The sequence below is a fragment of the Zingiber officinale genome, chromosome 9A (genome assembly GCF_018446385.1).
Source record: "Zingiber officinale cultivar Zhangliang chromosome 9A, Zo_v1.1, whole genome shotgun sequence".
NCBI classification, from domain to species: domain Eukaryota; kingdom Viridiplantae; phylum Streptophyta; class Magnoliopsida; order Zingiberales; family Zingiberaceae; genus Zingiber; species Zingiber officinale.
In genome coordinates, this window is record NC_056002.1 from 136,805,861 (window position 1) to 136,817,582 (window position 11,722).

The 11,722-nt window shown below is 38.7% G+C and overlaps 1 protein-coding gene across 2 annotated transcripts; it reads left to right on the top strand.

The window, feature by feature from the left end:
* The first annotated feature begins 397 nt into the window (after positions 1–397).
* On the top strand, positions 398–8,796 carry LOC122020409. Of its 2 annotated transcripts, XR_006122221.1 has the most exons (4): positions 398–846; positions 7,944–8,176; positions 8,276–8,323; positions 8,631–8,796. XR_006122221.1 is itself a non-coding variant. In XM_042578332.1 (2 exons), the coding sequence occupies exons 1-2, from the start codon at positions 527–529 to the stop codon at positions 8,002–8,004; spliced, it is 381 nt and encodes a 126-aa protein (XP_042434266.1). In that variant the 5' UTR covers positions 400–526; the 3' UTR covers positions 8,005–8,238. The 2 variants fall into 2 exon arrangements, 1 of the variants encoding a protein (XP_042434266.1); XM_042578332.1 differs by lacking the exons at positions 8,276–8,323; positions 8,631–8,796 and having other exon boundaries at positions 400–846; positions 7,944–8,238.
* The last annotated feature ends 2,926 nt before the right edge of the window (positions 8,797–11,722 follow it).

Sequence of the window (11,722 nt, forward strand, 5' to 3'; positions counted from 1 at the left end):
GTCGATGTTAAATTTATTCCTATTTAAGATTACCAATGGATGAACCACTAGCAAACTGCATTATGCATTGATTGAGTCGCCGGACTACAAGAAAGAGCCGGAAAGAGGAGCCAAGTCGATCGTCCCACTTCGACTTCCATCTCCATCCTTTGCCGCGTATAAGCTTTTTTTATTTATCTACAAATTAGCATGACTAATGACAAAGATTACACATTTAAATTTCTTCCTTTAAAAGATTTCATTAACGAATCTGTATACTTTAATTTTGTATGAAATAAGATCTCATTTCTGACAGTCTGAATAAATAAATAGAAAATGCAATCTCCACACGTTGCTGCCACCTCATCAACACTAGTAAACATAAAATTTGCCTTTTTCTTTATCCCCGAATGGCGCTTACGATAAACTTCCACTTCACCAACCCTATCCGTTCCTTCCCTTTTCCCTCGACTCATCCTTCCTCTTCCTCCCACGCCATCGATTTAGTTCTCCTCCCTCTCTTTCCCCTCTTTCGTTGGACTTCAACATGCTCCGCCTTCACGACGATCAGCAGAACCGATCCCGGCCGCCATCCCTCGACCTCTCCGCTCTCTTCCTTGCGGCCTTCCACTCCTCCCATCTCCTCCCTCGCCTCTCACCCGCAGGCCTCGCCTCGTTCCTCCTCGGCGCCTCGCTCACCATGATGCTCGGCGGCTCCATGACGTTCTTGCTCGGCTTTCTTATGTTCCCTTGGGTGATCGGCCTCCTCATGATGCTATATCTGGTCGGCCTCGTCTCCATTTTGTCCGGATTGGGCAGGGCGATCCTTTGTCGATTTTCCCCTCTCGAACCCCAACCCTATGCCAGGTACCGAGTAGACTCACTCCAACTACGCTGATCTTTGATTGGACTTTCGTCTTCATTACATTGTCACATAGGATTTTAGATCCTGAATTTCTTCTTCGGAAAGAAATAGAATTATTCTGTGCGAGAGAGAAAAAGATCCCCTTTGTCCTTTAAAAAATGGGGTTATGTTGGAAAGGACCTTATTTTACTAGCAATTGATCACGCTTATTAGGATCCCAGAAAGTTGGATCAAGCACAAAATCAGAAAACATGGGCATTGCATGGATCGGTAGCATTGCAGTTGCGCTGCCAACTTATCTGATTCTCATTTAATTCAATTCGGAAGAATGATTTTTGGCACGTAGTTTTTGTTGGCTATTATTTTTAGTATTTTTGGTTTCGGTACAAACTTCTTGGCGGAATGCTAGGCAATTGGTTGAAACAAAAAAAAAAAAAATTGGTTGGTTTAGTCAAGTAAAATGTGACTAGTTTCTGTAAGTAAAATATGAGATGATGGTAAAGGTGTAGGTAATTGTATTCCAGACTTATAGTTCGGTACTAGATGGGGTTAGGATATTTTGAGCCTGTAGTAGATTTATAGAGATGTATAAAATTGTGGATTGTTGCTTATAGCTATAAATAAAATTTTTAAGCATTCAATATCTGGGAAATGACAACCAAAGATGGTTGAATAGTCAATACTCAATAGACAGTTTCTGTCGGAACTCTGATTCCTAATTCTTCATTGTCTATTTCATGCACTGTCATTCTATAACTATAATTTACTTGATCTAATTGCATTTGAACATATCAAACATGAAATGGGCCAACTTGCTTTAAATATTTATTCTGCATTGTCTAGTTCATCTGAAACTACTCAGGCCCATTTTTAGTTTATAGATCGCATGCAATGATTCAAGGCTGTGTCTTACATAGATAGGTTCTCTTCTCTGAAATTGAGTTTTCATTAATATACTGTTAAAAATAAAGAGATCAAAAAGATGGTCAGACCACAAGTTAAGGTGCTATCATTTTACCAATTCCTTTATATTGATATGTATGGATATCATTTCCTTCATATCTAGTGTTGCCTTCTCTGAAAAAGCTTCTAAAATCTAAATTCAGGTGTTATCTTACTATTTTCTGATATTGCACATAGTTCAGCTTGAAACAATTTGGTTTGGATCTTCAATAATGTTGTTGATTTGTTGCATATTCTACCAGGGTGTTGTTTAGTTTTATACCATTTTGTATGAAACTTGGTTATTTGGATGGAAAACTAGGAGACAGATTATAAATTTGATGGATTTTTTAAAAACTTTCCATCCTTGCTATTGTTTCCTTTGGAAAGAATATTTAGGAAGGATGAAAAATTGCAATGTACAAGAGATCTCTTTGATTGACCATTTTGGTTCTACCCAAGTTGGCTGGAAACTATATCCCTCATCCTTTCTAGATTATGTTTATCCTCACCTCCTTGCAAACTAATACCCATCCATGACACTTGAAATAACAACTAGTGTATCTGAAATGCTACTTGACCTAACCAATGCCGCACTCACAAGCACTAGACCTCATCGTTATGCCACTATATTGAAGTTGAGTGCTAACCTCACTTGATCAATTTGATTGGCTAACGCAGGATGAGCAATCCATAAGACCTAAACTAGCCAGATTAAGTGGTCAATTCTATTAGTTCGAGTGGGCTCGATTGATTATTAGCTAGATCGTTCAGTCATTGTTGGTTGGGTTGAACATGCTGGGTTGGCTTAATAGGCAGGATAGATTGGATGAGCCACACAGAGGTTAATCGGATCTGTTGGTGCAGCGGAGACCGGCAAGAGGGGGTGAATTGCTGTAAATAAAAAGTAAAACTACCCTCCTCGGATTTCAACTCAGAATAAATGCAGTAGTAAAATAATAAAGACAGAAAGTAAAAACAGAAACAGAAATTTAACCTGGTTACAACCAAGAGGGTTGTTAATCCAGGACAGTGAAAAGCGCACTAAGAAAATTCTCCTTCTCTGATGGCGAAGAAGCCTTTTACACTCTAATTGCTCAGAACTACTGCTAGAAATTGCTTGAGTTGTTATTGAATTCCTAGCTCCAGGGGCCTTTTTATAGCTCCTGGAAAATCTATCCCGAGGGTCCAAGGCGCCTCCAACAAGGTTTAAGGCGCCTCCAGCTAGGTCAGCGGATAAAACTTTATCCGCAGCGCAAACGGTCAAAACAGACCCTTGAAGGCGCCTTCAAGGGCGCCTTCAAGCTTGTTTAAGGCGCCTTAAAGCTACAGTAACTTCAGTTACAGTAACTTCCTGCTACAGTAATTTCCAGCCTCTTTTGACTCCTTTTCTTCTTCGCTTTGGCTTCCGAAGCTCCGTTCTTTTGGGTGATTGCGGCCAACCGGAATAGGGCTCACCCGAACCCAATTCCCGGCCTTCTCCTCGAGCAGCCTTCCGTCCCGTCTTAACGTCCCTCGAACGCCGCACACGCTCTTCACGCCCACCAGGATTACTCTTCCGCAGCTCTCTCGTCCTTCGGACGCACCGAGCCCGTCGGCTCCCTTCCCGTGCCGTCCTTCTCGCTAGCTGCGTCTTCTGCTCGACTTCCTGTGTTCCTAAGCTCCTGCACACTCAGACACAGGGATCAAACACAGCAGGACCTAACCAACTTGGTTGATCACATCAAAACTACCACGGGGTCCAACAATCTCCTCCTTTTTGATGTGTATCAACCCAAGTTCAAGTTAGGGTTAACAATAAACATGAACAGTAATTTTAAAGAAAAAATTACTAAACTAACAAGTTAAGTATAATTTTTGCAATTAGAAAAAATTGCAACAATTTATATAAAAATAATAGCAGAAGTTTTAAATTTTTCTAACTCCCCCTAAACAAAAAATAATAGCAGAAATTTTAAATTTTCTAACTCCTCCTAAAATGATTTTTTTTTTTTAAAATTGCCAAGTTAAAACCAATTTTCCAAAAAAATTTAAGTAAAAAAAAATCCTAAGTAAATGTTCCCAAAAAAATTCCTAGGTCAAGTGAATGATCTTTTAGAATTTTCCAGAAGAAAATTTCTAACCAAAAAAAATTAAGTTAGAATTTTTAAAAAATTTCTAAGGAATTTTTGTTTATTTTAACAAATATTTGATAAACTTTCAAAGCATTATTTAATTCTTTTTTTTAATGCTTTTTCAGAAAGTTAATTAAACATTTTCTTTCAATATTTTAGCTTCCAGGTCGTGGCGAGGCACTAGGCCTTCTTGGTTATTGGAGCAACAACCACTTCCTTAGAAAAGCTTCCATAAAGAATTTCAATGTTTAATTTTTTCACTGTAAGCTTTTAATTTTTTGAAAAATTAATTAAGCACAGATTTTGGAACCCAATAGAGGTTCCTACCTATAGGATTATTCAGATACTTAGGGGGTACATAATTTTTGGGTATTCTTCTAAGTTGACCCTGATGGTTTCTAATGTACCAGTTCAATTTTTCATAAAGTCTTAATTTTGAATTTGGAAATTGATTTAAGCATGCAACAGATTTCAGTTTTTCAATTTCTAATTTTAATTTATCATTTTCTGATTTTACACTATCATACATTTCAAGTGGACATGCTTTTGCTAATTTCATTTTTAATTCTTTATTTTCTTTTTCTACTTCGAATAAGTCTTTAGAAAGCGATTTAATAAATCGAAAAGACTGAGAAGGGGTTAGATTGCGTACCTTACTTACCTGATCTGGTGACGCTCCCCCTTCACTGCTGCTTTCTTCTTCTGATGTTCCTCCCCCTTCATCGATGCTCATCTCTGAGCTTGAGTCTTCTTCCGGTTGATGGTTCGCCAATAGCGCTAACCCCGAGAATTCTTCGATGTCCGACTCAGAGGTTGACGAATCTGACCAAGTAGCCTTCAGATTCTTGTGCTTGGAGGGTTCTGGTTTCTTGTATTTTGGCTTTTCCTTTTCTTTCTCCTTTCTTTTCAATTTTAGGCAGTCCTCCTTGATGTGCCCTTCTTCATTGCAGTTGTAGCAACGAACCGTCCTCTTCTTTCGATGATGCCTCTGCGATTTAAATTTATTAATGCTGAAAAACTTATTGAAGCGTCTTACCAGTAGTGCCGCTTCGGATTCGTCGACTGAGGCTTCGGAGTCAGAACCGTTTACTTTTGCCTTTAGAGCTATATTCTGACCGGTCTTCTCTACTCCATTTGGCTCTGAAACTCGAGATTCGTGAAGTTCAAAAGTCGAAAATAACTGTTCTAACGTACTTACCTCGAGATCCTTAGAGATGTAGTATGCATCTACTAAGGAGGCCCACTCTGGAGTTCTCGGGAAGGCATTGAGCGCGTATCGAATGGAATCCCGGTTGGTTACCTCTTCTCCAAGGTTCGTTAGTTGCGTTATCAGCTCCTTGATTCTAGCTTGGAGTTGCGCTACCTTCTCGCCTTAGTTCATCCGGAGGTTCGTTAACTGGTTCCGGAGGATGTCGCGCTTCGCTAGCTTCGCTTCGGAAGTACCTTCGTGAAGCTCCAGGAATTTTTCCCAGAGATCTTTCGCTGAGTCGTAGCTTCCGATCCGATTTACCTCCTGCGGCGGTAGAACGCTGAGAAGGTGGAACTCAGCTTTTCCGTTGGCGACGAAATCTGCTTGCTCCTTTTTCGTCCAGGTATTTTCCTCCTTGTCTTTTGGTACTGCATAGCCATATTTTATTATTAAAAGAATGTCAAATTCGGTTTTAAAAAATACCTCCATTTTGTGCTTCCATGTGGCGAAGTCTCCGTCGAACTTCGGGGATAGATGTTCGCTCCGGCCATCGTCTTGATCGTAGTGCTTCAGTTAGCGGTTAGTCCTTCTGAGGCGATCAGGCTCTGATACCACTTGTTGGTGCAGCGGAGATCGGCAAGAGGGGGTGAATTGCTGTAAATAAAAAGTAAAACTACCCTCCTCGGATTTCAACTCAGAATAAATGCAGTAGTAAAATAATAAAGACAGCAAGTAAAAACAGAAACAGAAATTTAACTTGGTTACAACCAAGAGGGTTGTTAATCCAGGGCAGTGAAAAACGCACTAAGAAAATTCTCCTTCTCTGAAGGCGGAGAAGCCTTTTACACTCTAATTGCTCAGAACTACTGCTAGGAATTGCTTACAGATTGATTGCTTGAGTTGTTATTGAATTCCTAGCTCCAGGGGCCTTTTTATAGCTCCTGGAAAGTCTATCCCGAGGGTCCAAGGCGCTTCCAACAAGGTTTAAGGCGCCTCCAGCTCGGTCAACGGATAAAACTTTATTCGCAGCGCAAACGGTCAAAACAGACTGATGAAGGCGCCTTCAACAGGCTTGATAAAGGCGCCTTCAAGCTTGTTTAAGGCGCCTTAAAGGTACAGTAACTTCTGCTACAGTAACTTCCTGCTACAGTAATTTTCAGCCTCTTTTAACTCCTTTTCTTTTTCGCTTTGGCTTCCGAAGCTCCGTTCTTTTGTGTGATTGCGGCCAACCGGAATAGGGCTCACCCGAACCCAATTCCCAGCCTTCTCCTTGAGCAGCCTTCCATCCCGGCTTAACGTCCCTCGAACGCCGCACACGCTCTTCACGCCCACCGGGAGTACTCTTCCGCAGCTCTCTCGTCCTTCGGACGCACCGAGCCCGTCGGCTCCCTTCCCGTGCCGTCCTTCTCGCTAGCTGCGTCTTCTGCTCGACTTCCTGTGTTCCTAAGCTCCTGCACACTCAGACACAGGGATTAAACACAGCAGGACCTAACCAACTTGGTTGATCACATCAAAACTACCACGGGGTCCAACAGGATCAAGCAGTTCGGATGAGCAAGTCAACTTGGACGGGCTAGATGAATTGGATGGGCTGGGTGTGCTAGACAAGTTAAGGAGTCTGAATGTTCAAGCCATTAATTGCTTCAAATTTTTAATCCCTCGAGGTTAATCAGATAAAGTTGTTCGGATGAGCAAGTTATCTTGGATGGGCTATATGAACTGGATGGACTGAGCGTGCTAGACAAGTTAAGGAGGCTCGATTCGATGTTCAAGTCATTAGTTGCTTTAAATTTTTTATCCCTCTATTATTTTCATTTGTTGGATGATCAAACAATATTCATCCACCTAGACTAATCCATCCCTTCATTTTTTTTCCCCTCCAAATAAACTTGCACTTAGTGTTCTTGTTTCTCAATTTCTAATTAATTTGTAATGGTATCCTAATTGTTGCATGGACCAATAATTTTGTTTAACTTGTTGGTTGTCAAAAGGTCACTTGTTGGGCTATCTCTGTCTAGTAGTTACATATCCGGCTGAGACGATACCTAATGGGGACTGCCCAAACCCCCATAAGGTGTGGTGCAGTGGTAAAACACTTAAGGAAACAAATAAGAGGATCAAGTTTCAAATCTTGATAGGGACGAATATTCTAGAGGTCGATCTTTAAGTGTGCATAAGTTTTACTTTGGATTTATCCGATAGGCAAACTGGAGAGAAGGTCATCTAACTCCCGGATTAGTTGGGCAAAGTCCAGACACCAAGATTATCAAAAAAAGAAAAAAAAAATAATGGGGATTGCCCAAGCATTTAAAATTGAGAACTTTTAAAGCCACGCCACTTAAACAAATGAAATGCTCATTCTCACTATCTATGCTTAGTTCTTTGGTACCTAATCCAAATAACACCTGTTTTCTAAGGCAGTGTTTTTTGAACACATTTAATGTGGTAATCTCTATAGAAAGCCTTTCACACGAGGCGTGGTAGTAGCATTCCTTTTGATTAGAGCATAGATATATATTTCACTGAAGATTAAGTCAATATGAGTAGTAATTGTTCTAATAACGTGCTTGCATTGGTTTAATAGTTTATTTACACTGCTGTCATTTTATACATGAAAGTTTGAATTGGTGAAGAAAATAAAAAGGTTCAATTCGCAAGATTATGGGTGTATTTGCATGGCTAAATTTTAATTTTTGGATTGGCCATTTCCTACACGAAAGATCGTTATTTTTGAGTTTCTGGGAGCGAACTGTTTCTGATGCAGAATTGAAGTGATACTAGTATTTGCCCTGTGGTAGCGAAATCCAAGCTCTTTTTATAACAGTAATGCATTTGAAACTATCTTCTTGGGCAGATCAACTATTTTCCAAACTTCCAACTTTTCGGATGTGAAAGGGAGTTTTACCATTCAATAGTCTCCCATTGCTACGGCCAGAAGCAGGAGTTTTTGTCTGCCATGGATGCGCTTGTCCGTGCCAGCTTATTTCTATCATACAGGCTTCTCTGGCGAATTTCCTTTCCTCAATATTCTTCAATGCAATGCATCAAAGATCTTGGTCCTCCTGTTGGCCAGTACCACCATTACTAGTATAACAATAATTAGCCTTTGTAAATAACTCATTTATAGTATTAGTCTTGAAGAAACTCAATAATTCATGCGTTTTCCTGATTTTGTCATTCTCACAGGTGGAAAGATCATTCGACCATTTCTTTCGCCATATTTTAATTAATATGGTACATTAAGTTTGTTCATAGATATTATTTATGAATAATTTATAACTTTTATTTATGAGCACGTTTAAATTTAATAAATTAACGATCTAAATATATTTAAATTTATTTATTTATTTAATTTAATGAATTGCTCAAATTTATTTAAATATTCTTTCCACTCTAATAATTTAACAATAGATTATAAATTAATTATGTAATTTATCTTCTTTTCTTGGGATGTGCTATGGGAGACGTCTGAGATGAATAAAATTATTAAAATAGTATAATTTTTTTATTCATGAATATTTAATTCCTCTCATAAGCTTAGGGACCTATTGGGGTTTGGACATATCACGAGCCAACTTTTAATCTTGAATGTGTACTTTAATGTCCTTATATGTTGGCCTAGTTGGTAGTTGTATGATTGTATTTATAATAGGATTTGAGATTGATTTTTAATAGGTGTAAAATTATCATTTTGGGTGTCTAATCTCCCTATTTAAAGATTATTGTGTTGAGATAAAATATTCTTTATAATTTATTTTCTTTCAAAATGTGTGAGATCGTCGTTAAGGTGACAATTTCACCATTTGTGCGATTAAATGAAAGTTAGTTGCCTCAATGAATAAATACTCATTCCTTCACATTTAGATCGCCCAATATTCAACAAATTTGTCATTACCCACTAAATGTGATCATGTTATGAAGAAGTTGGCGTCCCCGGGGCCATGATGCCGTGGTAGGACATCTAAGTTGTCTCCCAGGTACCCGTGGTTCGAACTCCAGCTACGGTATACTTGTAGGAATTTTTCCTCCAAATGGGGGGCGTAATCAAAGGATGCTGGGCTTCTGGGCTGATATGCTTCCTGATATGATAACTTTTATGGGACCAGACCGATCACCCTAAAAAATAGTCAATGAGATTTATTGGGATTATCAAATTTTTTTTTTTTTACGAAGAAGTTGGCGATGTCTTTACGTTAAGGTTTCTCCACGTTGAATTTAACAAATTTTATTATATCATAATTTTAGAGGATGTATCACATTTAACATTATGGATTTAAAAAGATTTAGGATATTTTTATTGATATAAGATTTTTTTGGATAGAACCTAAAAAATAAAGCAGTATAATATCATACCATTATGGAGATATGTGGATATCCTTTAATACAACAATTGGTATCAGAGCTACAGATTTTGACAGATTTCTTCAACATGTCGGGGACGACTTCTACGAAGTTTGATATGTGAAGTTTGACGGAATCTAAAATTTTGGATTATGGCAAAGAAGGGTCAAGGACTTGTTGGTGCAACAATGCATGGTGAAGGAACTAGAGAAAGGAAATTGGAAAACATTGAGAGATCAAATTGGGAAGAACTTCAGGTGAAGACAATGACAACAATCAGACTTTGTCTTACGGATGATGTGATGTACCATGTCATAGACAAGGAGTCACCGGTGACAGTTTGGCAAAAGCTAGAAATCTGGTACATGTCAAAGTTATTGACAAACAAGCTGTATCTTAAGCAGAAATTATTTGAGCTAAAGATGACAAAAGAAACCGATCTGAGCCATCACATCAATGTATTCAACCAAATTGTGAGTGATATGAAGCGAGTTGATGTGAAGATCGAAGATGAAGATAAGGCGTTGATGTTGTTGAATTCTCTACCTTCATCTCTTATGTATGAAAATTTGGTTACTACTTTGATGTGAGATAAGGAAACTCTTAAATTGGAAGATATCACAGATGTATTGCTAGATTTTCATCAAAGAAATAAAACAAGCGATGAAGTTTCTTAGGAAGAAGAACTTATGGTAAATAGCAGCCAAAAGCGTGGTAGGAGCAAATCTCGACATGGATCTAGTAATGACAACAAAGCTCATTCTAAGTCGAGAAGAAAGAAGGTGATCACGTGCTACAATTATGGAGGCAAAGATCATATGAAGAGAGATTGTCTAGAGATAAAGAAATATGTTGCAGAGAACAAAGGTAGTTTGGCAAAGTCTGCAAACATAGTTGAAGAGGAAAATTCAAAGAGCGGTGATGGAGATATGCTATTAGTTATGTCGTGTTCGGAGCAGCTGACGGATGCATGGATTTTAGACCTACATGTTCATATCACATGACTCCAAGCAAGGATGGTTTGACACTTTTAGGGTAGTGAATTCACTGTTGATAGGAAACGGTGTGTCATGTAAAGTTATCGGCATAGGGAACGTCAGAATCAAGATGTTTGATGGTGTGATCAGAACTTTATGTGATGTCAGGCACATACCATATCTAAAGAAGAATTTGATCTCACTAGGTACATTGGATGATATTGGTTGCAATTACAAATCAGTGAGCGGGGTGATAAAAGTCAGCAAGGGAGCTCTGACGGTAATGAAAGGACTACAGTTGTAGGTGGAGTCACCTCGGTGGAGTCTGAATCAGACAGTATAGTCTTGTGGCATATGTGGCTAGGGCATATGGGTAAACATGGGATGCTAGAACTTCACAAGAGAGATTTGTTGAAGGGTATCAAGATGTGCAAGCTTGAATTCTGTAAATTCTGTGTTCTTAAGAAACAAAGAAAAGTGCAATTCAAAATAGCAACAAACAAGTCGGAGGAGATTATAAACTTGCTGAGCCACGTCAGCATGGTCTAGGCGCCCGAAATGGGCCTATATAAAAGCCTTCAACCAATAGCTTCATATCATCATCTTCTACGACTTTCATTCCTGTGCGCTGCTCCGAAAAAGCTCCTATAATGCTGTAAAGTTCCTCCGACAACTGGCAATCAAGATTTATTTATTTTCTCTGTTGTCAGTAACATTTTCTTATAGTTCTTGTACTTAAATCTTGTAATTATTTGAACTATTAGTGGATTTCCCAATGAAAGTACTCGATGAGTGTGAGTCTTGGAGTATGAGTCGTTGAAGGCTCTGAACCAAGTAAAAAATTGCTTGTGTTAGCGCTTGGTTTTTGCTTTCTCCTTTCCTTCTCCTTATTCTGTATTCCGCTGTGTAACCTTGATTTTAACTCTCGATTTTTGAAAAATACTATTTACCCCCTATTGTATTTACAGTCCTACAAATTGTACCTTATTGGAACCTTCAGAAATGAGTACAGATTCATGGCTTGACTCGTATTTTAACTCGTCGGCTTATTTCGACTCGCTTTCTAATTCTGATTAGGTTGCTATCAGTGTAAGATAGTTGTGTTGCTTTGATTTGTCATTGTCTGATTCTTCGGAAGATGACTCATCTTAGGTTACTTTGAGTGCCTTCGTTTTCTTGAGGTTCTTGGGTTTATCTTCCTTAATGTTTGGATACTCATACTTGTAGTGACCTTTTTTGTTGCATCCAAAGCAGGTGATGCATGACTTGTTGATGTTGGACTTAATCATCTTTTGAAGGTCATTTATGCTAAAGT

Excerpts from the sequence above, each read along its gene's own strand:
- LOC122020409 (XM_042578332.1), top strand. The coding sequence starts at position 527 with ATGCTCCGCCTTCACGACGATCAGCAGAACCGATCCCGGCCGCCATCC. Across the intron at positions 847-7,943 it reads GAACCCCAACCCTATGCCAG|ATCAACTATTTTCCAAACTT; the intron begins GTACCGAGTAGA and ends CTTCTTGGGCAG.